The sequence below is a fragment of the Neophocaena asiaeorientalis genome, unplaced genomic scaffold (genome assembly GCF_003031525.2).
Source record: "Neophocaena asiaeorientalis asiaeorientalis breed wild unplaced genomic scaffold, Neophocaena_asiaeorientalis_V1.1 scaffold20, whole genome shotgun sequence".
NCBI lineage: Eukaryota > Metazoa > Chordata > Mammalia > Artiodactyla > Phocoenidae > Neophocaena > Neophocaena asiaeorientalis.
The window spans coordinates 578,020-605,508 of NW_020173387.1; the positions used below are offsets into that span (position 1 = coordinate 578,020).

The window sequence follows — 27,489 nt, forward strand, 5'->3', positions numbered from 1 at the left end:
GGGGGAAGGACAACAGGGTAGGGGGCAAGAGGAATTTCTGTAACCAAACTTAGGAGCTCCCATTTCCACAGGTGACAGGAAAAAAAACAACCCACTCTTGACACTTGAAGTAATTCAGACTCTTTAAGGTTTGAACTCTTGACACTTGAAGTAATTCAGACTCTTTAAGGTTTGCGCTTAGACCGTGTGGACTCAACCTGTGGCCTTTTTCTCCTGGCATGATCTGAGTACTGGCTTGGATGGGGTACGGATCTGGCTCTGCTGACCTGTTGTTGTGGGGTATCGAGACCTGCTCAGCCATCATCCCTGGCTACCAGATCCCCATGGCCGCCGCGTCCATCTGTTCCCCAGCCACGGCCCTCTTTGGCCTGTCTCTGCCACAGCCTCTACCTCGCTACCCCCCTCCCCACATTACAAGTGTGCCACCCAGCAGTCACACTGATCTCAAGTCCCAGCTACCATCAGCGTTCCTTGAGAGGGTCCCCAGGAACGTCAAAGATGTCCCCCACAGTTACTGGAGGGCGGTGGGAGGGAGCCACATTAGGCCCTGTCTGACCTGCTTGCCATGTTGGCACGGGGCCTCTGTGGGACCATTTCCTCCCAAAGTTCCTCGAGGTAAACAGGGTGCCAGCCCCTCTGCTCTGGGCTTTCCTAAGGGGGTTTCTTACTTGCCTCTGACCCCGGGGGTTTGAACCTGAGTCAGGGCAAGACAGGGGATTTGCTTATATTCTCTTGCTTCTGATCCCTCAACCTCAGGAGGGGCTTTCTTCTTCCCCGAGGGCAGGAAACGGCCCCTGTGTTAATTTCATCTTTCCCCACTCCAGGGCTTACAGTTCAACATTCTGTACCCTCAGGCCACTCAGCCTCTGGCTCTTGATCATCAAAGGGACACTCCTGGCATTTAGAAAACCCTTTCTGCAGTCCTCAAAGCCTGGCTCTTTCAAGTGAAAGCCTTACCTTTCATAACTATTCTTTTGGAAATGAGCCTTCAGAAGAGCTTGTTTGAGAAGTCAAAAGCTGAACACAGTCTCCTGTGTTCTCAGCTGCATCTGCTTTCCCCCGAGGTGATGGAGGTCTCAGCATCCGTGGAAGAGGGCTTCAGGACAGACATCATCCCCGGAAATGAAAATGACATTGGATAATATATCAGAAATGTATTCTGCTATGTAGAACATACTCAGTCTCCCTAATGGAGTTTTTTTGTTGGTTCACATCCTTTTGGGGCCAGCTGGGGGAACTCCATGCTACCCTGAGCTGGTCAGGTCTGTACTGTTCTCTTAGAAAGGGCTCCCTTGGTGGTCAGGAACATTGGGTAATTAGAACGGGAGGCCTGACGGTCTCAGATACCAGTCTTGTCTGTAAGGAGTTCCAAGAAAGGAAACCCCATACGCTGTAGACTTGGAAGGCTGCTAGGAAACATGGCGAGGTGGGCTTTGGTGGGTTGGAGAGGAGGGAGGAGGGGGCTAAACTGACTGATGCGTCAGTAACTCAGTGATGGGTTATGGCATGGGGCGAGTGTTACCTTTTTAAGTCTTCGTAAGATCTGAGCTGTGAGCAAGCTGCTCCTTTCCGAAAGTTGTCATGAAGGGCCTGGTACGCACAAGTGCTTGTCAAGTGTCAGTGTGTCTACAGATCCCTGCAAGATCTTGTTCAGGCGCAGATTTGGGTTCGGTAGGTCTGGTGGGACCTAAGATCCCCATTTCTGATGAGCTCCCTGGGTGTTAGCTACTGTAGGTTCGTAAAGCTCACTTAGAGTAGCATGACTCCGGGTCAGGGATTCTGGTTCACCCAGAATTCCCCTAGGGGTTAGTCCCAGGTTTAACTGAGTCAGCATGTCCTGGGGTGACAGTTCTTCGACTGCCTTGTGGAGCAGCGACAGGCATTTACTGGTGGTTTTATTTCTGGGTGAATGGCCTCTAGTGAGCTAAGAGAAAGTTGCTTTCCTGATTTGAGGAATCAGGAAAAGCTCAAGTTCTAGTTGTTGGGTGTAGAAACAGGTCCAATATTTTGGTAACTCTAAGCAATTGATCAGCCGATTGTTGCATAACAAATTATTGCTGTAGTTAGTGACTTAAAAGAGCCACTTCAGGGACTTCCCTGGCGGTCCAGTGGTTAAGACTCCATGCTCCCAATGCAGGGGGCACGGGTTCAATCCCTGGTCAGGGAACTAAGATCCTGCCTGCTGCACGGCATGGCCAAGAAAAAGAGCCACTTCGTTTTGCTCATGGTTTTGTGGAACAGGATTCCAGTAAGGGCTTGACTGGGTGGTCCTCGCTCAGGGTCTCTGAAACGGTTGTAGTCAGACACTGGCCCAGTTGGGCTGGAGGTCCCTGATGGCGCACTTAAGTGGCAGGCAGTGGGTGCTGGCTGTTGACAGGGAGCTCGGTTGGGGTTGACACCGGTTCTAGCCTTGGAAGCCACCCAGCATCACTTATGCCACAGTCTATTTGTTATAAGCACGTCACGAAGGCCAGCTCACATTCCAAGGGACAGGAATCGTGCCCATCTTTAATCCACCACAATTCCCACCTCCAAATTGAATAGTCAGGTGGCATTTTACTTGCTCTCGGAGCACAGGCATAAGACTTACATGTGCCTTTACGTGGGCACGAGGACCCTTTCCTGTGGTCCACTGATCTACTCTGCTGATTCCTCACCAAGGGAGAGCCACGGTAGAAATCTGTTTGGGGCCCAGGTAGAGAAGGCCAGAGCGTTCGTCGTGGAAGCAAGGTGCTCAGAAATGGCGTCAGCAGCCACATTTGGCTTTTATCCTCTAATCGAGGTTCATTCTGAAAGTCAAAAATCACTTTATGTGAAGCCAGAGATATCGAGGGCATGAATTAAACTTTACAGCCCTCTGCTCTGCTTGTCAGAACTACATGTCAAAATTCTCCAGCAAAGCTGGATGAAAAGATGGAGCTTAAATGAAGTAGACTGTAAGGTCCACATTGCTCATCATCATTCTAATATCGCCTCTACTACTGTTGAAAGTTTCCTTCATTAACATGTGCTTTCCTGCTTCTTAAAATAGTTCCATAACCAAATGCCGCAGTTCTGAAAAGCATGATGAGAAAGGTTCTTTGATCATGCTTATTACTGAATATTTTTAGCAGAGCAATAATTAGGATTTGGAGGAAGCTCCGTGCCTCATTATGTCAGCAGAGGGCTTGGCTTCTTTCAGGGACCTACCTCCCAACCAGCCAAAGCAAATCTCTCCCCAGCCCCAACTTTCGGTTACTCAGCCACAGAGACTTCACCCTGTGGCTTCAAAGAAACGGTGAGCTCACGTCACCAGTGTCTGAGTGACTTGCTAAAATCAGTTAGTGGCTAGAGAATCTCCTTAACATTTCAGCCGGCAGCGGTTGTGAGTGAAATGCCTGCCTACTGAAAGACGGGATATCCTCCTCACCAGGAAGCTCCCTGCTGCCCTCACCAAGGTGAGGATGCTGTCTCAGGCCCCCTGGCTTGGGACCTCTCAGGGATCTTTGCCCACTAGAGCCCCGTGCACAGTTGGGTGCTACTTATATCCATGCCTTTATATGTCGGCACCCTCTACCTTCTACTTAGTTTTCTATTTGAGTCCGCTTTCTTAGAAGGTGCTAAGAGAAGTTTCTGACCTCGGGGCCAACCCCAGCTCTGCTCTCTGAGCCACAGTATATTAGAAACTGGATGCTTTGTCTGCGACAGCGGGGCCACCCTGCTGCTGATACTGTCGATGTGCAGATGGTGGCGAAGGAAAGCTCCAAAGGGACGCCCTGGTTGGGGCTAGAAGGCTGGCAAATTCACCACTGTCCATAGCATCAGACAGAACTGGATTTGGAAAGGCACTTCAGTAGACATCGGTGTTCGTCTAGTCACTCATTCAACAAATATTCCTGGTGCCTGCCTGTCACCCAGTGCTGAGGATACAGACGAGAAGAAGGCAGGAGCGCTTCCTTCCCTCAGGCAGCTGATAGGTGGAAAAGGCGGTTATGGAACAAGCTATCTGGGAATATTTGAAGGAAGAGAGCAGTGGACCATGGGCGAGAATTATAAGCAGGAAGACCCAGTCTGGGGTTTGAGAGATTTCCTTGAGGAAGTGATGCTAAAGGTGAACCCCATTGGATGGCCGGGAGTTAACCAGGTGGAGTGTATGTGGCAGAGTGAGGGGAGGGGGCAGCCGTTGGAGGACACTCAAGTCCAGGGCCGCTGGGCCAAGGCAGGGCCAGCCTGTTGCTCAGCTCCACAGAAAACAGTGAGAAGAGCGCCCGCTGCATCTGCGTAGCACAGGGGCCTTGGCTTAGGGAGTGAAGGGGGAACGCGGGTCTGAGATGAGACTGGAGAGAAGCACAGGGAAGAGAGAAGCCTCAGAGTCAAGTTAAGGATTTGAATCCAAATACAAAGGACAGTAGAAAGCCAATGAGGGATGTTGAGCAGGTATCTGACTTATATTTTGAAAGACTGCTCTGCGGCTCTTGCTACGTGGAGAGCAGATTGAGGGGACAGAAAAGCGACATCCCTGGAGACCGGTTTTGAGGCTCTTGCTGTAATCTTTGAACAAGGTGGGGTTAGATTGGTTTAGATGGAGGATGGAGAGAAGTGGGTGAACCAGGGAGACATTTAGGAAGTAGATTGGTGAGTAGAAGGAAACTGATTGGACGTAAGGAGTGAGGGAGAGGGAAGCGGCACAGATGAGGCCGAGGTCATCTTGTGCAGCCACCTCATTTCTCAGCTTCAGAGGCTGAGGTTAAGTAACTTGCCTCCTGAGGCTTCAGTGACTTGCCCGAGTGTACAAACGGAGGACCCAGCACCCTCGTCCCTAGGCTCTGTCCATCATGCTGTCTCATGCCTGATGTCTCTGACTGAGTGACCATTATCATATTAGACAGAAAGATCTCAATTGCCAACACATCATTTCAGTTGACAACAGAAGTGCAAGCATAAAGCAGATTCTCTTCAAAATTTTAATTTTGTATTGGAGTACAGTTGATTAACAATGTTGTTAGTTTCAAGTGTACAGCAGAGTGATTCAGTTATGCATATACATGTATCTATTCTTTTTCAAGTTCTTTTCCCGTTTAGGTTATTGCAGAATATTGAGTAGAGTTCCCTGTGCTGTACAGTAGGTCCTTGCTGATTATTTTAAATATAGCAGTGTGTATATGTCAATCTCAGTCTCCCAATCTATCCCTCCCCCTGGTAACCACAGTTCATTCTCTACCTCTGTGAGTCTATTTCTCTTTTGTAAATAAGTTCATTTGTATCATTTTTTTAAGATTCTGCACATAAGCGATATGATATTTGTCTTTGTCTTACTTCACTCAGTTTGATAATCTCCAGGTCCATCCGTGTTGCCGCAAATGGCATTATTTCATTCTTTTTGATGGCTGAGTAATATTCCATTGTAGATACGTACCACATCTCCTTTATCCATTCATCTGTCGATGGACGTCTGGGTTGCTTCCATGTCTTGGTTCTTGTAAACAGCGCTGCAGTGAACACTGGGGTGCATGTATCCTTTTGAACCATGGTTTCCTCCAGATATATGCCCAGGAGTGGGATTGCTGAATCATACGGGAACTGTAATTTTAGTTTTTTAAGGAACCTCCATACTGTTCTCCGTAGTGGCTATACCAATTTATACTGCCACCAACAGTGTAGGAGGTTCCCTTTTCTCCACACCCTCTCCAGCATTTACTGTTTGTAGACTTTTTGTTGTTGTTGTTAAAGAGGAGCGTGTTTTGTTTATTTATTTACTTTTGGCCATACTGCACGGCTTGCAGGAACTCAGTTCCCTGACCAGGGATTAAACCTGGGCCATGGCAGTGAAAGCCCAGACTCCTAACCACTTGGCCACCAGGGAACTCCCTGTTGGTAGACTTTTTGATGATGGCCATTCTGACTGGTGTGAGGTGATATCTCATTGTAGTTCTGATTTGCATTTCTCTAATAATTAGTGATGTTGAGTGTCTTTTTCGTATGTCTCTTGGCCACCTGTATATCTTCTTTGGAGAGATGTCAATTTATGTCTTCTGCCCATTTTCTGATTGAGTTGTTGTTTTGATATTGAGCCACATGAGCTGTTTGTAAATTTTGGAGACTAATCTCTTGTCAGTCACATTGTTAGCAAATATTTTCTCCTATTCTGTGGGTTGTCTTTTCGTTTTGTTTATGGTTTCCTTTGCTGTGCAAAAGGTTTTAAGTTTCATTAGGTCCCATTTGTTTATTTTTTATTTTATTTCCATTTCTCTAGGAGGTGGGTCAGAAAGGATCTTGCTTTGATTTATGTCATAGAGTGTTCTGCCTATGTTTTCCTCTAAGAGTTTTATAGTATCCAGTCTTACATTTAGGTCTTTAATCCATTTTGAGTTTGTTTTTGTGTATGGTGTTAAAGGATGTTCTAATTTCGTTTTTCTACATGTAGCAGTCCAATTTCCCCAGCACCATTTACTGAAGAGACTGTCTTTCCTCCATTGTATAGTCTTGCCTCCTTTGTCCTAGATTAATTGACCATAGGTGCATGGGTTTATTTCTGGGCTTTCTATCCTGTTCCATTGATCTATGTTTCTGTTTTTGTGCCAATACCATACTATTTTGATGACTGTAGCTGTGTAGTATAGTCTGAAGTCAGGGAGCCTGATTCCTCCAGCTCCATTTTTCTTTCTCAAGATTGCTTTGGCTATGCAGGGTCTTTTCTGTCTCCATACAAATTAAACATTTTTTTTTGTTCTAGTTCTGTGAAAAATGCCATTGGTAATTTGATAGGCATTGCATTGAATCTGTAGATTGCCTGGGGTAGTGTAGTCATTTTAACAATTTGATTCTTCCAATCCAAGAACATGGTGTGTCTTTGCATCTATCTGTGTCATCTTTGATTTCACCATATTCTTGTCTTTCATAACATCTGTGACTTCTTTATGGCCCTGTATTGGTACACCCAAATACATCTTTGAGGACTTTAAGGAAGTTCTATGAAAAATTGGCATCCTCTGTGCTTGTTTGTTTTTACTCAGTCCCACAGAGTCTAGATGAAGGGCCTTTGAGTGGTGAAACCACCATTCAGAGTAGATTGTTCTTAGAGGGATAAAATCATCTAGCAGCCCCTGGGCATGTCTTTCAATCAGAGACAACAAAAATAGTCCACCCTTTTTCTTATCCTTCACTGTAATGTGACGCAGGACTCCCAGGGGAAGAAGGGGAGTTGCTGTGATCTAATTCGTTGACTCGGTTGTTATTCTGCATTCACTTACTCGTTTAATTTGCATTTATTGAGCACTTGCTATGTGCTAGACACCAGGGCACTGAGCTGGGTGCTGGGAATGCAAAGATGATCAAGGCAACAACCTGTGCTTTCAGAATGTTCCGTTTCTACAAGGAGACGGATATCTAAAATACTTTTCTTAATGGAAATCAAGTTTATATTCTAAGTGCTGTGGTTTCTGCCTGGTGATGTCAGGAAAGACTTCGCAGAGGCATAGCCTTGAACCCGGACCCTGTAGGATGAGGAGAAACTCTGCAGATGCTGTGGGCAGGGAAGGGGGATCTGGGGCAGAAGAGAAGGGCTTGGCATGAGCAAATGTCGGGAGACGGGTGAGCGCCTGGTGCATCCAGGGAATAGGTCTAGGATGACGGACACACAGTGTTTATGGCAGGGAGGGAGTGTCCGGAACTGAGCCTGGCAGAGTCAGCTGGGGCCAGATGTGAAAGCCTCACTGACCCACCTAAGAGCTGCCACTTTGTCCTGGAAAGGAGGGCCATTCAAGAAAAGGGGTCACCCGGGGCCACCTTAGTTGTTTTTCTTTATTCTGTCTTTCCTATTGGAACAGGAATGTTTGTTCCAACGCAGAGAACGGAAGGCATCTCAACATCAGACATCATCACCAGGATTGTCCGTGACTATGATGTTTATGCCCGACGCAATCTCCAGAGAGGGTACACAGCCAAGGAACTGAATGTCAGCTTTATAAATGTAAGTGTGCCACCCCGTACCCTCTGAGGTCCAGCACGTCACACTACTGCTAACACTGTCTATTAATCACTTACTCTACGCCACGTGGGATTCTTGATGTTTGACATTTGTCTCATCCGATCCATGCAACAGCCCAGTGATGTATTATTATCCCCGTTTCATAGATGGAGAGACCAGTGTCCAAAGGGGTAACGTAAGTTGACCGAGGCCCACAGGTAGCGAGTGAGCTTCACATTTTCTAAAGGAGCTGCCTCGCCTCCCTCTCTTCACCACAACCTCCCCCTTGAGAGTTCTCAGACTTGGGTGAAGGATTTCCGGGAGATCTGCCCTCACAAAAGGCAAGAGTTGTCTTCTGCTCAAAGGGAGGGAAGGAAGGAGGGCGGAGGCAGTGAAAGGCTAAACCCAGAGGAAATGCTTTCTTGTTTTAACATTTTACAACTTTCATTTTATTAAGGCCTTACAGATGCTCATTAGAAACGTTAACAGCCGCTTTTTTTTTTTTTTTTTTGTCCAGAGAAATTACAGCTGCTTAAATAAAGCTCAGAGTCTCTGGCTTCCTTTTGTATTTCTGCTGTTTTGTTCCCACAGAGCTGCTGTTAGTTTAATAATAGGGCAACTGTTAAAATAATGTTTAAAAGAAGCTGTTAAAAGGCAAAGAGGGCAGCCCAGTTGCTGGAGGTGATGCTCGTGAGTCTGGAAGACTGTATTGGCCTGGACTCCGAGGCGCTCATGGAGTTGAGTAAAATAACTCTCCGTACATACAGAATTTCCACCCCCCGAAACAGATACTGTCCAAGAGCGATTTTTCTACAAAACCAGATGCTTATATGTATGTGCAGCCACAGTTATCCAGCAGCTTACACAAATCGATCATCCGTGCCTCCGAATGAGGAAGGGTTCAGGAATCAGAGGTCAGTCATTATTAGTTGTCCTCACGAGGCAGGGAGTGTTGGGAGTCCAGGCTCTGTGGCTTCGTACAAACTGGGCAACTAAATGGAAAATGTCGGGTTCAAGTGGCACCAGAACAAGTGGCTGAAAAGAATTCCGTCAAAGTGGTTATTTGGTATCTTATAGAGCATAAAGCCCTGGTTATTTCAATAAATTAAACTGTCTGTTCTTTTAAATTGAATTCAGTAACCCATCCAAGCGTGTGGAGCCGTTTCCAAAAGCTATTGCTCGCGCTCTTTCAACGGCCTGTGGATAAGCCACTTAGCTCAGGGAACCGTGTAGTCAGAGTGGATGAGCCCGTCGCTTTTCTGTGACAACAAACCTGGCTGCGGCTCAGAGGGAAAATCTAATGTGTTGGATGGGCGTGTAGATGAATCGCAGAACCTCAGAGGTGGCAGGAACCCGTCGCCCAGTCCAAGTCCCTGAATTTAGAAGTGAGGAAAGCTGAGCTCAGAGAGGGATGTGGCTAAAGTCCTTCAAGCAAAGTAGAGGTGGAGGCAGCAGCGGCCTCCCAGCCTTTTGGCTCGTGGTCCAGTGCTCACTCTAGTGTTCCGTGCTGCTCCTGAGAGCTGCATATAGGTAGTAACCACGTATTATGTATAGCTGGCTGGCGGCACAGGTAGCTCACACCCCAACCTGAGGCTGCAGTAAGGTTTGTAAAGTCTAGATCAGGGAATCCTGACCCAGTTTTGTAATATTGTACCTGGCTGAAAAAATTCTGAAATATGAAATAGGCTTCAGTTCCATATAGTGAAGAAAAGTGCTAAACCTTATTACCTCTCCAGGAGAAAATGTATTATGATTGCATGGAGGAAAAGAGCCTTTGTTTCATCTTATTTTCATGGTTTTGATTCCATTCTCACCAGCGGCGTAATAGTAATCAAAGAGCCAACACACACTGAAGCTTCTACTAAATGCCAGGCTTTGTGCCAAGCACTTCACGTGCATTATCTTATCTAATTGTTACAGCACCCCTATAGGGTAGGGACGATAATTATCCCTGTTTTACAGATGAGAAAACTGAGGTTTAGAGATGACACGTGACTTGCCCAACATATGTGCCTTCCAGGCACATAGGTATAGCAATGCTGCATAAAGGCTGTGAACAAAATCCCAGTCCAGAGAAGCTATCAGAACAAGATCTTTCTTCATTACCAAGGAAACTGATGCAGTTCCATCAGCTTAATGGCAAATATCACGACAGTGACAATTTTAGTATAACACATGGGTTCTGAGGCCCAGCCAATATTTCAACCAATATTGGTTTTAACAATGTCCCAGTAAAATAGGGAGCTCAGGTAGCTTCTGAGTGGCCATTCTATGTACAATTCATATTTTTGTCTAAGTCTCAGGAGAATTGAGGGGCTGTATTCACCCAGTATCTCTCCATAATAAAGAGCAAATGTATACTTTTGGTCCTTCTCTTATATAAGTGAATTGAACTCCAATATTTACAAGAAAGAGAACATTAAAACCACTTGTACTTCACTGTACACATTCAAGTAGACTAATGAGAAGTGACTTTTCTTACGAGAGGGCCTTCCTGTCAATCCGGCCCTTGGGAAATAGCATCCTGACTCTTCAGGTTAAGAACACACATGAGTTGAAATAAAATATGACCATTCTGTGAATGACTGATCTCTCCCATGCCCTCTTGGATAAATCCATTTCTTTCTCCTTTAATTTTGGACCAGGAGAAGAAGTACCGCTTCCAAAACCAGGTAGACAAGATGAAGGAAAAGGTCAAAAACGTGGAGGAAAAATCAAAGGAATTTGTAAACAGAGTGGAAGAAAAGAGTCATGATCTAATTCAAAAGTGGGAAGAGAAGTCGAGGGAATTCATTGGCAACTTCCTAGAACTGTTTGGGCCTGATGGAGCATGGGTATGTAATTATTTCACTTGGCCCTGCAGTTATGGGTGTTTTCAGTTTATCCTCCTTTTCCAAGGAACTACTCAAGGGTTCCCTTATCTCAGTCCAATATGTGACCTCCACTTCGGGCATCGGCCCGAATGACTTCAAGTCTGTGGCACTTCCTTATTTAGTTTCTGCATTTCCTCTCAATATGGCACCCAGTAGTGCCCAAAGCCAGCTCTGGTCTCTATTTCTATTTCTTATCCAGAGTTTGAAGCCATTTGGTAGTCATTGAGTGTCTGTTACCGCAGAGGCTGGTTCCGTGGCTCATCCCAGTCTCCCAGTTGGATGATACACAGCTTGGGGGTAAGGGTGAAGTGGGTCAGTGGCATCATGGAACTGATGCCTCTTGGATCAACCAGAGGAGAAGGATGCAAAAGAAATGTAGCTGCCTTGATCGCCTTTGGTTGTCAGGAACTCCTCTTTCATTGGTTGGAAGAGAGAAAGAAGAAGAGGTAGGACCGTCTCTGTACTTATCATGCCCTGATTTGCCCCCCTTTTTTCCCCATGGTATGTATGTGCTGGGATAGGCATAAAGGTGTTGAGGGACCGAGGCCGTGATCTGAATCTTAAAACTGAGACAGAAAATGTAGACAGGGTCTCTTGCCTAAATTCTCTATGGAATTCTGAGTGAAAATTATGGAAAGGGAAAAGAAAGCTCTGGAAACCACCTTGTACTCCAGTGGTATTTCTACTGTGCATGCACTTCCAGAGTAACTAACCAGTATTATCAGCAGAGTTAATGAGGGTTCTATGAAAAAGATAGTTTCTTAAAATTGAAGTATAGTTGATTTACAATGCCATGTTAATTACTGCTGTACAGCAAAGGGATTCAGTTGTACACATATATACATTTATTTTTAGTATTCTTTTCCATTATGGTTTGTCATAGGATACTGAATATAGTTCTCTGTGCTGTACAACAGAACCTGGTTGTTTAGCCATTCTAGATATAAAAGCCTACATCTGCTAACCCCAACCTCCCACTGCATTCCTCCCGCAACACCCCCCCACCCCTTGGTAACCACCAGTGTGTTCTCTGTGTCTGTAATTCTGTTTCTGTTTCACAGACAGGTTCGTTTGTGTCATATTTTAGATTCCACATATAAGTGATGTCATGTGGTATTTGTCTTTCTGATTTACTTCACTTAGTACGATGATTTCTAGTTGCATCCATGTTGCTGCAAATGGCCTTATTTTGTTCTTTTTGTGGCTGTGTAGTATTCCACTGTATACATATGCCACATGTTCTTTATCCATTCATCTGTCAATGGACATTTATTTCCATGGCCTGGCTATTGTGAATAGTGCTGCAATGAACATTGGGGTGCATGTGTCTTTTTGAATTACGGTTTTCTCAGGGTATATGCCCAGTAGTGGGATTGCTGGGTCATACGGTAATTCTATTTTTAGTTTTCTGAGGAGCCTCCATACTGTTTTCTGCAGTGGCTGCACCAACTTACATTCCCACCAATAGTGTTGGAGGGTTCCTTTTTCTCCATACCCTCTCCAGCATTTGTTATTTATGGACTTTAATGATGACCGTTCTGACTGGTGTGAGGTGCTACCTCATTGTAGCTTTGATTTGCAGTTCTCTGATAATTAGCGACGTTGAGCATCTTTTCATGTGCCTCTATGGTCATCTGTATGTCTTTTTTGGAGAAATGTCTACTTCGGTCTTCTGCCCATTTATGGATTGGATTGTCTGTTTTTTGTTACTGAGTTGTATGAGCTGTTTGTATATTTTGGAAATTAAGCCCTTGTTGGTCACATTGTTTGCAAATATTTTCTCCCATTTTGTAGGTTGTCTTCTCATTTTGTTTACGGTTTTCTTTGCTGTGCAAAAGCTCACAAGCTTAATTAGGTCTCATTTGTTTTTGTTTTTATTTCTATTGCCTTGGCAGACTGACCTAAGGAAACACTGGTACAATTTATGTCAGAGAATGTTTTGCCTATGATCTCTTCTAGGAGTTTCATGGTGTCATGTCTTATGTTTAAGTCTTTAAGCCATTTTGAGTTTATTTTTGCGTATGGTGAGAGGGTGTGTTCTAATTTCATTGATTTACATGTGCTGTCCAACTACCCAACACCACTGGCTGAAGAGACTGTGTTTTCTCCATTGTATATTTTTGCCTCCTTTGTCGAAGATCAATTGACTGTACGTGTGTGGGTTTATTTCTGGACTCTCTGTTGTGTTCCATTGATCCATATGTCTTTTTTTGTGCCAGTACCACTCTGTTTTGATTACTGTAGCCTTTGTCGTATTGTCTGAAGTCTGGGAGGGTGATGCCTCCTGCTTGGTTCTTTTTCTTCAGGATTGCTTTGGACATTCTAGGTCTTTTATGGTTCCACATAAATTGTAGGATTGTTTTAGTTCTGTGAAAAATGTCATGGGTAAGTCGATGGGGGTCACATTAAATCTGTAGATTGCTTTGGATAGTATGGCCGTTTTAACAATATTAATTTTTCCAATCCAAGGGCATGGGATATCTGGAAAGTGATCGTTTTAAAGCTAACTAACTTTTCCTTTTACAACAAAAAGGAACGATTCCATTTGATTTTCCTGATTTTAAGTAGCCTAGATTTCTTATTATGACGTGAGAAGTCTCTAACAAAATTCACTTTGGCTTTATTTTATTGATGGGTTGTCACTGCTGAGTCTCTGCTCATTTGAGCTGGTTCATTATAGGATTATCTAAAACAAACACTCCAATAGGAAAAAGAAGAACGTTTGAGAAGTTAGAAGAGATGCTTTGCTTAAAGCCTAGCAGTCTCTAAGTGATTATGGAGGCAGCTGTCATAGGCCAAGCATGTCTCGTTGGCTGAGTCTGAGACGGGTGGAGGGTTTGCAAGGGGCTGCTTGAGCCCTTGATGACTTCTAGAAAGAGCTTGTAAGAGTGGAGGAGCTAAGGGTTGGGTTCCTTTTCGTTTTCCCTGGGTTTCAGCTCAGTTCACTTTAATTCATGGGACACTGATTGATTAATGTCCTTGTATGTGCATGGTACTAGGGAAGGACATGAAGCTAAAGCGCGGACCCTGTTCTCTGGGATTCCGTGGGCTCTGTAACAAGTCTGGAATTTCTCATTAAAATAGTTAACATTTTTCACAACTAATTTTCAGGCTCTGAGGAAACAACTAGTGGTTTTTAAAAAATGAAACCATGTAGGTATTCATTTGCTTGCAGGGATTCAGAAATGTGTCTCTGCTGAGAAGCGCTGGTATTGTACCTCAAGCGGGAGGATGTTTCCTCCACCTGCAGTGAGCAAAGGTGGGAAAGGATATCATTTACATAGCAACTTGACAGACTCTAGTCGTTTCGGGCTCCCAGTGAAGGTGGAATAGTAGCTGGAATTGTACTAGGGGAATTTGGTGACAGTGAGCTGAGGTGATTTTTAAGAAATGAAACCCAGCTAAGATACTGGAGGCTTTTCTTTTTAGAACTTGCTATTAGTGTCAAAACTGTTATTAGTATTAATTTACCGTATCAGCCAGCCTCAGATGTTACTTTTGTTCTGTTGACATTAAAAGTACAGGAATAGTTACAAGGATGTTAAATGCCAAGTTAAGTAATTTGCTTTCCATGAATATGCTATTATTATAATAATTCTTTATTTGTGGATTTGGGACTGGAACTCATTTCTTAAAATAGAGAATCTGTGTGAACCTGCCAATATAGTACTGATACAAATAACCCAAACTTGGAAAGGTACAAAATACGAGGATTTAAGGTAAAAAATTTGGTACAACAGGTTTAGCATGTAGCTTAGAGTGGGTACTCCATAAATGTTTCTAGATTGAACGAATAGATGTGTGATGAAGACCTATTCACGGAACTTTCCAGCACCTGCGAAGGATATGGTGAGGCCTGAATCCTCCATGTCTATATGGATCTATATATCGATGCTCTCTATAGATATGTGTACTGCTAGATCAACATCTACCCTTAGCCACCTGTTGTTTATGGTGCTGGACAGGGCTTCGTTACAACTTAGCATTTGGTGGCTCGATTTCAGTAGGCAGACTTGGTTTGCTTGGCCCTTAACAATGTTTAAACCTTTCTCACCAGTTGACTGTGTCTATAACATTCCCCACTCTTCCTTGCTGCCACCTTCTCTAACCTTACACCTTTATGCTGCCCACCTGGCCTCAGGGAATATTTGTGTTTGCAGCTTGTGGTATAGCGTCTTCAAGTTTCCCCCAAGTGACCTCATGTTTGGAATCGAGAACGAGGATATAAAACCCAAAACCTTACAGTCCATCTCTAAGAGGAGGGTGGTGGTGATGTTACTGTCTAGAAGTTGTATATAGTAGGTTCAACTCCTTTCTACATAGTCCTTTTATGTCTACTCTACCCATTTTAATCACATAAGAGGGTGGTATTATAGCAGTGTTATAAAGAAACAAAGGTCTAGAAAAATTATGAACCTTTCCCGTGGTCTCATAGGAGTTTGGAGGTACCAGGATGGACCCTGGGGCCAAGCCTCTTTATCCAGGCCAGCACTGGATCCTTCATGATAGAAATGTCCGTGGGTTGCAGTCACTTTGCTTCACTCTCCTTTGGCTAGCGTGTGGCACTGTGGAGAAACTAGGGTCTATCGAAACCCTCCCTTTAAGGCTTTTGTGACAAAGCCAGCTGCCAAAAGGGCACATGAGGTCAGGTCATCTAGATTCAGGACTTGCTTCCTAAGCAAGAAGAAATCATGGTGTTCATGGCTGTACTCATTCTTAGAGTGTAACACATTACCCCAAAACTTAGTGACTTAAAAACAAACGTTATCTCACATAGTTTCTGAAGGTCAGGAAGCAGCTTAGCCGGAGGGTTATGACTTGGGGTCTTGTTATGAAGGTGGCGGTCAGGATGTCAGCTGGAGCTGCAGTCACTTGAGGCCGGAGGATCCTCTTCCACACTCTGATGTCACTGTCGACTGGATACCTCAGTTCTTCACTATGTGGGTCTCTCCACAAGGCTGCCCAAGTGTCTTCACGACATAGCAGCTGGCTTTCTCCAGAGGGAGTGAGAGTCTAAGAAAAAAAGCTATAGTCTTTTATGATCTAACATCAGAAGTGACAAAGCATCACTTTTACCATCTTCTAGTGGTTACACAGACTAATCCTTATATATTTTGGAAGGACACTACACAAGGATGTGAATACCAGCAGGTGGGGCCATTGCTTTTGAGAATTGGAAGTTTCAGCTGCTGTAATAGATTCTCAGTCCCGTTTTACTCAGTCTGATGGGTGGATTGTCAGAGACCAATATGTTAATTTTCAACCTGATCATCTACCACTCTATTTAGTTAACTGTTTGCTTGATTCTTGTTACTAGTTTTGACCCATACTCAGAAGAGAGCCTATAACCCAACCAGAGATGCAAAGGGAAGCCTTCCCTGCAGAGACTTGGTATTACCTCTCTTTGGAGGATGTGTCTCAGACAGACAGACAGACTGTCTCAAGGGAAGGGCTGTAAAGGAGCTAAATTTTGAAGCTTTGTTGCTATGTAGGAGGCAACCCTGTTCATCGTCCAAGATACTGAGAGGCAAGAAGTCAGGACCAGGGGATGCCGACTTCCTAGTGAAACTTCATGTTTGCTCTGGGAATTCAAACAAAGATAGCATTCTCTTTAAACATTAGTACCCCAGCCACATATGCTGTCCTTTAAAATATTACATATCATTTTGAATGATCTGCCAATTATATTCCTCCATTGACTCTGAAAATAGAATCATTTCCTGTTTGAAGGGAAAATGGCTCTATTCTGTTTTACCATGTGAACATAGACCCTTTCCCTGGAGTAACAGGAGAGAATGACCTTAAGTCAGGTGCAAGTTTTCGGTTCTTCCTGGACCACGAACCCCCTCAGCCTCAGCCAGTCAGCCTGGTGGATCTGTAATTTGCCATCTGATATGAGATGACTTAAAGAAAAAAAAAAAACACCTTGAGGGTGTGTTCTTTTTTCTTAGAAAAACCAGATTTACATGATATAAGGTCCAATGCTAATTTTTTCAAACAGCACTAAAAGCACAATTCACCATTTTAACCGTTTTTAAGTGTACGGTTCAGTGGTATGAAATACATTTACGCTGATTTCCAACCACCCCCACCATCCATTTCCAGAACTTTGTTTTTATCATCCCATATTAAAACTATGTACCCATTAAATAGTAAATTCACATTTCCCCACTCCCCCCAACCAGTCCTTGGGGACCACCCCTTTACTTTCTATCTCTATCAATTTGACTATTCTAGGTACCTCATAAGTAGAATCATACAGTATTTGTTCTTTGTTGTACGGCTTCTTTCACTTACTATAAGGTCTTCAAGGTTCAACCGATATTATAACATGTATCAGAATTTCATTCCTTTTTAAAGCTGAATAATCTCCCACTGTGAAAGACTTTATTTTTATGTAAAAGAGGCTTATTTACTTACGTTAAAGCATCGGGGCTTCCTTGGTGGTGCAGTGGTTAAGAATCTGCCTGCCCAGGCAGGGGACACGGGTTCAAGCCCTGGCCCAGGAAGATCCCACGTGCAGTGGAACAAATAAGCCCGTGGGCCACAACTACTGAGGCTGCACGCCACAGCCACTGAGCCCGCGATCCACAACCACTGAAGCCTGCACGCCTAGGGCCAGTGCTCTGCAACGAGAGAAGCCACCGCGATGAGAAGCCCGCGCACCGCAACAAAGAGTAGCCCCCGCCCACTGCAACTAAAAGCTCCTGCACAGCAAAGACCCAACGCAGCCAAAAAGAAATACATTTTAAAAAAAGACAAGCATCGGCCTGAGAGGCAGGTATATAATTTAACATACTTTTTGGGGGCCTGCTGCTTACTCTCCAGGGATGGAGGCTGGTGGGTGCCATCTTTGTGTTCTCCCTCTGCCTCGTTTCAGCTTGCTTGCTCATAACGTCCAGAAAGGAGCTTGTACCCTCCCTTTGGCCGCCTGATTTTTCTGGCTGCCACCCACAAGATACCACGAGATCACCTGGACCTGGTGGCCAGTGGGGCTTATGCTCAAGAGTCCCACAGGACTGTAACCAATGGAGAAGACTTCTCGTCCAGGTACCATGCACAGAACACAGCAAGAGGCACATCTAGGGACCTACTGAAGTGTACTCCAAAAACAGAGGCCCGTAGGTGCCATCTCTGCTCTCCTTCTGCCTCACACCAGGTCACCAATAGCTACCAGTAAGAGACAATAACTGAACTGAAAAATACACTAGAGGGATCAACAGCAGACTAGATGAAGCTCAGTGAACGTGAAGACAGGGCTGTGAAACTCACCCCAATCCGCAGCAAAAAGAAAAAAAAATGAAAAAAAGTAAAAATTGCTTAAGGAGCTTATGGGACAATATCAAGCCAACCAAAATTCATATTATAGCAGTCCCAGAAGGATAAGCGAGAGAGAAAGGGGCAGAAAACTTACTTGAAGACATAATGGCTGAAAACTTCCCTAACCTCGGGAAGAAAACAGAGACCCAGATCCAGGAAGCAAAGGGAGTTCCAAATAAGATGAACTGAAAGACAGAAATTGTCAGAAATTAAAGACAAGGAGAGAATCTTAAAAGCAGCAAGAGAAAAACAACTTGTCATGTATAAGGGAACCCCCATAAAACTATCAGCACATTTTCAACAGAAACTTTACAGGCCAGAAGGAAGTGGCGTGATATGCTCAAAGTGCTGAAAGAACAAACCCACAACCAAGAATACTCTACTGGGTGCAGGCTGTCACTCAGAATTGAAGGAGACAAGAAAAGGCTGAAGGGGAGCTCATCACCACGAAACCAGCCTTAGGAGAAATGTTAGAGGGACTTGTTTAAGCTGAAAAGAAAGGGTGCTAATTATTAATAGGAAAACATATGAAAGTATAAAGCTCACTGGTAAATATAAATATGTAGCAAAATTAAGAATAATGTTATAAAGGTGATGGGTTAATCACTTATAAAGCTAGTGTGAAGGTTAAGACCTTCACACTAGCTTTATAAGTGAGTAAAAATAACTATAACTACAATAATTAAGGGATACAAGAGATTAAAAGATGTAAAAGGTGACATCGAGAGTGTCAGACATCTGGCAGGGGTTAGGAGGGAGAGTAAAAAGGTAGAGCTTTAGGATGTGCTCAAACTTAAGTTATTATCAACTTGAAACAGACTGTTATATACATTTTTTATGTGTAAGCCTCATGGTAACTACAAAGTAAGAACCTATAGTAGATACCAAAAGATAAAGGAATCTAAGCACACCCTAAAGAAAGTCATCAAATCACAAAGGAAGGGAGCAGAAAGGAACAGAGGAACTAGAAAAGAGCCAGAAAACAATTAAGAAAATGGCAATATTTACATACCTATCAATAATTACTTTAAATGAAAATGATTTTTAAAAAGTCAGAGTGTCTGAATGGATAAAAACCACATCTACATGGTGCCTACAAGACACTCACTTCAGATGTAAGGACACAGACTTAAGGGAAGGGTTGGAAAAAAATATTCCATGCAAATGGAAACGAAAAGAAAGCTGGGGTAACTAAGACGAAATAGACTTTAAAACAAGGACAGTAATAAGAGACAAAAGCATTACATAGTGATCAAGGGGTCAATCAAACAATAGGATATAACGTGTAAATATTTATGCACCCAACATAGGAGCACCAAAATGTATTTACAGACCTAAAAAAGGAAAGACAACAATACAGTAATAGTAGGGGGATTTAAAACACTACTTTCCTCAATGGATAGATCATCCAGTCAGTACAGAAATTCAGCTGTAAATGACATATCAGATGGAGTTGATACACAGTCCATCCCAAAGCAATGGAATATATCAACACATTCTTCTCAAGTGCACATGAAATATTATCCAGGAGAGATCATATGTTAGGCCACAAAAGAAGTCTTAACACATTTAAAAAGACTGAAAGAGACTGAAATCATATCAAGCACTTTTCTAACTACAGTGGTATGAAGCCAGAAATCGATTATGAGAAGAAAACTGGAAAATTCACAAATATGTGGAAATTAAACAGCATGCTACTGAACAACCAATGAGTCAAAGAAAGTCAAAAAATACTTTGAGACAAATAAAAATGGAAATACAATACACCCAAACTTATGGGATGCAGCAAAAGCAGTTCTAAGAGGGAAGTTTATATCAATAAATGCCAACATCAAGAAACAACAAAAAAATCCTCAAACGACCTAACTTTACATGTGAAGAACTAGGAAAAGAATAATACAGGAAGCCCAAAGGAAGGAAATAAAGACCAGAACAGAAATAAATGAAACACAGACTAAAAAGACAGTAGTTAAGATCAACAAAACTAAGAGCTGGTTCTTTGAAAACAAAATTGACAAACCTTAAGCTAGACTCATCAAGAAAAGAAAGAGGACTCACAACAACAAAATTACAACTGACACCACAGAAATACAAAGGATAAGAGACTACTATTAACAATTATACACCAACAAATTTGACAACCTAAGAAGAAATGGATAAATTCCTAGAAACATACAGCCTACTGAGACTGAATTGTGAAGAAATGGAAAATCCAGACAGACAGACTACTAGTAAGGAGATTGAATTAGTCAATCAGAAACCTCCTTGGGATTAATATATACACACTACTATATATAAAACAGATAACCAACAAGGACCTACTGTATAGAACAGGAAACTACACAATATTTTACAATCACCTATAAGGGAAAAGAATCTGAAAAGAATGTATATGTATGTATATAGATCTGAATCACTGTGCTGTACACCTGAAACTAACACAACATTGTAAATGAACTATACTTCAATTAAAAAAATTATATATAAAGTTTCACATACTACCTATGGTCTGAGCATTTGTGCCCCTCCCCCCCATTTCATACGTTGAGATCTTAACGCCCAATGAGATGGTATTAGCAGATGGGGCCTTTGGGAGGTGAGTTAGGTCATGAGGGCAGAACCCTCATAAATGAAATTAATACCCATATAAAATAGACCCCAGAGAGCTCCCTTGCCTCCTGCCACCACGCAGGGACGCAAGAAGGCTATGAACAGGAAGAGGCTCCTCACTCGATCATAGTGGCAACTTGATCTTGGGCTTTTCAACCTCCACAACTGTCAGAAATAAATTTCTGTTATAAGCTAAAGAAAACAAAAAAACAAAAACCCACCCAACAAAAGTCCACAACCAGATGGCATTACTGGTGAATTCTCTCAAACATTTAAAGAATACTGATCATGTTCAAAGTCTCCCCAGAAAGAAAAAAAAAAAAAAAGGAAGAAACACTACCAGGGCAATATCCCTGATGAATACAGATGCAAAAATCCTCAACAAAATATTAGCAAAGCACATTCAACAATACATTAAAGGGATCATACACCATGATAAGTGGGATTTATTCTAGAGCTGCAAGGATGGTTCAACATCCACAATTCAATGTGTTATACCAGTTTAACCAAATGAAGAATAAAAACCATGTGCTTACTCAATAGATACAGAAAAAGCATTTGACAAAATTCAACATCCATGTATGATTAAAAACTCTCAACAAAGGGTATAGAGGGGAATGTACCTCAACGACATAATAAAAGCCACATATGACAAGCCACAGTTAACATTATACTCAACGATGAAAAGCTGAAATCTTTTCCTCTAATTATCAGGAACAAGTCAAGTATGCCCCCTCACCACTTCTATTTAACATAGTATTGGGCGTCCTAGCCGTAGCAATTAGGCAAAAAAAGAAACAAAAGGGCATCCAAATGGGAAAGGACAAACTGTCACTATTTGCTGATGACATATTATATATAAGAAACCCTAAAGACTCCACAGAAAAACTGTGAGAAATAATAAATTCAGAACTGTCAGAAAGAAATTAAGACAACAATCCCATTTACAATTGCATCAAAAAGAATAAAATACATAGGAATAAATTTTACCAAGCAGGTGAAAGATCTGTACACTGAAAACTATAAGATGTTGATGAAAGAAATTGAAGACACAAATAAGTGGAAAGACATTCTGTGCTCATGGATTGGAAGAACATGGTTAAAATGTCCATACAACCCAAAGCAATCTACAGATTCGGTGCAATCCCTATCAAAATTCCAATGGCATTTTTTACAGAAATACAACAATCTTACAATTCATATGGAACTACCTAAGATCACAAATAGCTAAAGCAATCTTGAGAAAAAAGACCAAAGCTGGAGACATCGTGTGCCTAATGTCACACTATATTACAACGTGATAGTAATCAAAACAGTGTGGGATTGGCAGAAAAACAAACACATAGGGCTTCCCTGGTGGCGCAGTGGTTGAGAGTCTGCCTGCCGATGCGGGGGACACAGGTTTGTGCTCTGGTCCGGGAAGATCCCACATGCCGCAGAGCGGCTAGGCCTGTGAGCCATGGCCACTGAGCCTGCGCATCTGGAGCCTGTGCTCCACAACGGGAGAGGCCACAACAGTAAGAGGCCCGTGTACCGCAAAAAAAAAAAAAACCCCAAAAAACAAACAAAAAAAACAGACACGTATAGTAATGGAACAGAATAGGGAGCCCAGAAATAAACCTATGCATATATGGTCAATTTATGACAAAGGAGGCAAGAATATACAATGGGGAAAAGACAGTCTCTGCAATAATGATGCTAGGAAAACTGGACAGCAACATGCAAAGAGAACGAAACTGGACCACTCTTACACTATACACAAAAAGCTAACTCAAAATGGATTAAAGAATTTAGTGTAAGACATGAACCCATAAAACTCCTACAAGAAAACATAGGTGGTAGGCTCCTTGACATTGGTCTTCGCAATGATTTGTTGGAGTTGACACCAAAAGCAAAGGCATCAAAAGCAAAAATAAACAAATGGGACTACACCAAAGTACAAAGCTTCTGTAGAGCAAAGGAAACAAAATGAAAAAGCAACCTACCAAATGGGAGAAAATATTTGCAAATCATATCTGATAAGGGGTTAATATATAAAAAATATATATACATAAAACTTATACAACTCAACAAAAAAAACTATGATCCAGCAAAATGAGATAAAAGATACAGAGAACAGATTGGTGGTTGCCAAAGGCAGAGGGGAGGGGGTGTGCAAAATGGGTGAAGGGGGTCAAAAATGCAAAATTTCAGTTATAAAATAAGTCCTGGGGAACACACAGCACGCCTCAGGCTGTTGCAACGTCACACCGGCCTCTGCTGCCACAGCCTCACCCCGCAATCCGTACCCCTCCCTCCCCCTAGCCTGAGTGAGCCAGAGCCCCCTAATCAGCCGCTACTTTAACCCCCTCCTGTCTGGGCAAAGACCAGATGCCAGAGGGCAACCGACATGCAGAGGCGGGGCCAAATCCAAAGCTGAACCCCAGGAGCTGTGCGAACAAAGAAGAGAAAGGGAAATCTCTCCCAGGAGCCTCAGGAGCAGCGGATTACATCTCCACAATCAACTTGATGTACCCTGCATCTGTGGAATACCTGAAGAGACAACGAATCATCCCAAAATTGAGGCAGTGGGCTTTGGGAGCAACTGTAGGCTTGGGACTTGCTGTATGTGACTGACGAGTTTCTGACTTATATGTTGAGCTTAGTTTAGTTTTTAGCACTTGTTATCATTGATGGATTTGTTTATTGGTTTGGTTGCTCTTTTCTTTGTTTTATGACTTTTTAATTTTAATATGAATTTTTTTAATTTTAATAACTTTTATTTATTTTACTATATTTTCTTTCTTTCTTTTTTTTCTCCCTTTTCTACTGAGCCGTGTAGCTGACAGGGTCTTGGTGCTCCGGCCGGGTGTCAGGCCTGAGCCTCGAAAGTGGGAGAGCCGAGTTCAGGACACTGGACCACCAGAGACCTCCTGGGTCCACGTAATATCAATCGGTGAGAGTTGTCCCAGAGGTCTCCATCTCAATGCTAAGACCCAGCTCCACTCAACGACCAGCAAGTTCCAGTGCTGGACACCCCATGCAAAACTACTAGCAAGACAGGAACACAACCCCACCCATTAGCAGAGAGGCTGCCTAAAATCATAATAAGTCCACAGACACCCCAAAACACACCACCAGACTCGGTCCTGCACACCAGAAAGACAAGATCCAGCTTCATCCACCAGAACACAGGCACCAATCCAGTCCACCAGGAAGCCTACACAATCCACTGAACCAACCTTACCCACTGGGGGCAGACACCAAAAACAACAGAAACTATGAACCTGCAACCTGCGAAAAGGAGACTCCAAACACAGTAAGTTAAGCAAAATGAGAACACAGAGAAACACACAGCAGATGAAGGAGCAAGATAAAAACCCACCAGAGCAAACAAATGAAAAGGAAATACACAGTCTACCTGAATAAGAATTCAGAGTAATGATAGTAAAGATGATCCAAAATCTTGGAAATAGAATGGAGAGAATACAAGAAAAGATTAACAAGGACCTAGAAGAACTAAGAGCAAATAAACAGTGATGAACAACACAATAAATGAAATTAAAAATTCTCTAGAAGGAATCAATAGCAGAAAAACTGAGGCAGAAGAACAGATAAGGGACCTGGAAGATAAAACAGTGGAAATAACTACCACAGAGCAGAATAAAGAAAAAAGAATGGAGGGCAGTCTCAGAGACCTCTGGGACAACATTAAACACACCAACATTTGAATTATAGGGGTGCCAGAAGAAGAGGAGGAAAAGGGACTGAGAAAATATTTGAAGGATTATAGTCGAAAACTTCCCTAATATGGGAAAGGAAATAGTCAATCAAGGCCAGGAAGCACAGAGGGTGCCATACAGGATAAATCCAAGGAGAAACACGCCAAGACACATATTAATCAAACTGTCAAAAATTAAATACAAAGAAAAAAATATTAAAAGCAAGGGAAAAACAACAAATAACACACAAGGGAATCCCCATAAGGTTAACAGCTGATCTTTCAGCAGAAACTCTGCAAGCCAGAAAGGAGTGGCAGGACATATTTAAAGGGATGAAAGGGAAAAACCTATGGCCAAGATTACTCGACCCAGCAAGGATCTCACTCAGATATGACCGAGAAATTAAAACCTTTACAGACAAGCAAAAGCTAAGAGAATTCAGTACCACCAAACCACCTCTGCAACAAATGCTAAAGGAAAAAAACTGAAATAATACAAACACCCGGAGGCTAAACAATATGCTACTGAATAACCAAGAGATCACTGAATAAATCAAAGAGGAAGTCAAAAACTGCCTAGAAACAAATGACAATGAAAACACGAAGACCCAAAACCTATGGGATGCAGCAAAAGCAGTTCTAAGAGGGAAGTCTGCAGCAATACAATCCTACCTCAAGAAACAAGAGAAATCTAAAATAAACAACCTAACATCACACCTGAAGCAATTAGAGAAAGAAGAACAAAAAACCCCCAAAGTTAGCAGAAGAAATCATGAAGATCAGATCAGAAATAAATGAAAAAGAAACGAAGGAGACGATAGCAAAAATCAATAAAACTAAAAGCTGGTTCTTTGAGAAGATAAACAAAATTGATAAACCATTAGCCAGACTCAACAAGAAAAAAAGGGAGAAGACTCAATAGCATTAGAAATGAAAAAGGAGAAGTAACAACTGACACAGCAGAAATACAAACGATCATGAGAAATTACTACAAGCAACTCTATGCCAATAAAATGGACAACCTGGAAGATTTGGACAAATTCTTAGGAAAGCACAACCTTCTGAGACTAAACCAGGAAGAAACAGAAAATATGAACAGACCAATCACAAGCACTGAGATTGAAACTGTGATTAAAAATCTTCCAACAAACAAAAGCCCAGGACCAGATGGATTTACAGGCGAATTCTATCAAACACTTAGAGAAGAGCTAACACCTATCCTTCTCAAACTCTTCCAAAATATAGCAGAGGGAGGAACACTCCCAAACTCATTCTATGAGGCCACCATCACCCTGATACCAGACAATTATGTCACAAAAGAAAGAAAACTACAGGCCCATATCACTGATGAACATAGATGCGAAAGTCCTCAATAAAATACTAGCAAACACGGCTTCCCTGGTGGCGCAGGGGTTGACAGTCCGCCTGCCAATGCAGGGGACACGGGTTTGTGCCCCGGTCCGGGAATATCCCACATGCCGCGGAGCGGCTGGGCCCGTGAGCCGTGGCTGCTGAGCCTGCGCGTCCGGAGCCTGTGCTCTGCAACGGGAGAGGCCACAACAGTGAGAGGCCCGTGTACCGCAAAAAGAACAAAAACAGAAACAAAACTAGCAAACAGAATCCAGCAGCACGTTAAAAGGATCATACACCGTGATCAGGTGGGGTTTATCCCAGGAATGCAAGGGTTCTTCAATATGGTCAAATCAATCAATGTGATACACCATATTAACAAACTGAAGGATAAAAACCATATTATAATCTCAATAGACACAGAAAAAGCTTTCAAGAAAATTCAACAGGGCTTCCCTGGTGGCACAGTGGTTGAGAATCTAACGGCGAATGCAGGGGACACGGGTTCGAGCCCTGGTCTGGGAGGATCCCACATGCTGTGGAGCAATTAGGCCCGTGAGCCACAAGTACTGAGCCTGCATGTCTGGAGCCTGTGCTCCGCAACAGGAGAGGCCACGATAGTGAGAGGCCCGCGCACCGCGATGAAGAGTGGCCCCTGCTTGCCACAACTAGAGAAAGCCCTCGCACAGAAACGAAGACCCAACACAGCAAAAATAAATCAATAAACTCCTACCCCCAACATCTGAAAAAAAAAACCAAAACATTCAACACCCATTTATGATAAAAACTCTCCAGAAAGTAGGCATAGAGGGAACTTACCTCAACATAATAAAGGCCATATATGACAAACCCATAGCCAACATCATGCTCAATGGTGAAAAACTGAAAGCACTTCCACTAAGATCAGGAACAAGACAAGGTTGCCCACTCTCACCACTATTATTCAACATAGTTTTGGAAGTTTTAGCCCCAGCAATCAGAGACGAGAAAGAGAGAAAAGGAATCCAAATCGGAAAAGAAGTAAAACTGTCACTGTTCACACATGACATGATACTCTACATGGAGAATCCTAAAAATGCTACCAGAAAACTACTAGAGCTAACCAATGAACTTGGTAAAGTTGCAGGATACAAAATTAATGCACAGACATCTCTTGCATTCCTATACACTAATGATGAAAAATCTGAAAGAGAAATTAAGGAAACACTCGCATTTACCACTGCAACAAAAAGAATAAAATACCTAGGAATAAACCTACCTACGGAGACAAAAGACCTGTATGCAGAAAACTATAAGACACTGATGGAAGAAATTAAAGATGATATAAATAGGTGGAGAGATATACCATGTTCTTGGATGGGAAGAATCAACATTGTGAAAATGACTATACTACCCAAAGCAATCTACAAATTCAGTGCAATCCCTGTCAAACTACCAGTGGCATTTTTCACAGAATTGGAACAAAAAATTTCACAATTTATATGGATACACAAAAGACCCCAAATCACCAAAGCAATCCTGAGAAAGAAAAATGTAGCTGGAGGAATCAGGCTCCCTGACTTCAGACTATACTACAAAGCTACAGTAATCAAGACAGTATGGTACTGGCACATAAACAGAAATATAGATCAATGGAACAGGATAGAAAGCCCAGAGATAAACCCACGTACCTATGGTCAACTTATCTATGA

The 27,489-nt window shown here is 42.8% G+C and overlaps 1 protein-coding gene across 1 annotated transcript in view; it reads left to right on the top strand.

The window, feature by feature from the left end:
- PCYT1B (phosphate cytidylyltransferase 1B, choline) overlaps positions 1-27,489 on the top strand; it is a 125,130-nt gene that overhangs the window by 82,664 nt on the left and 14,977 nt on the right. Inside the window, exons 6-7 of the mRNA XM_024746624.1 lie at positions 7,806-7,948; positions 10,591-10,779. Coding sequence (XP_024602392.1) covers positions 7,806-7,948; positions 10,591-10,779 — 332 coding nt within the window. The remainder of the gene's footprint in view (positions 1-7,805; positions 7,949-10,590; positions 10,780-27,489) is intronic.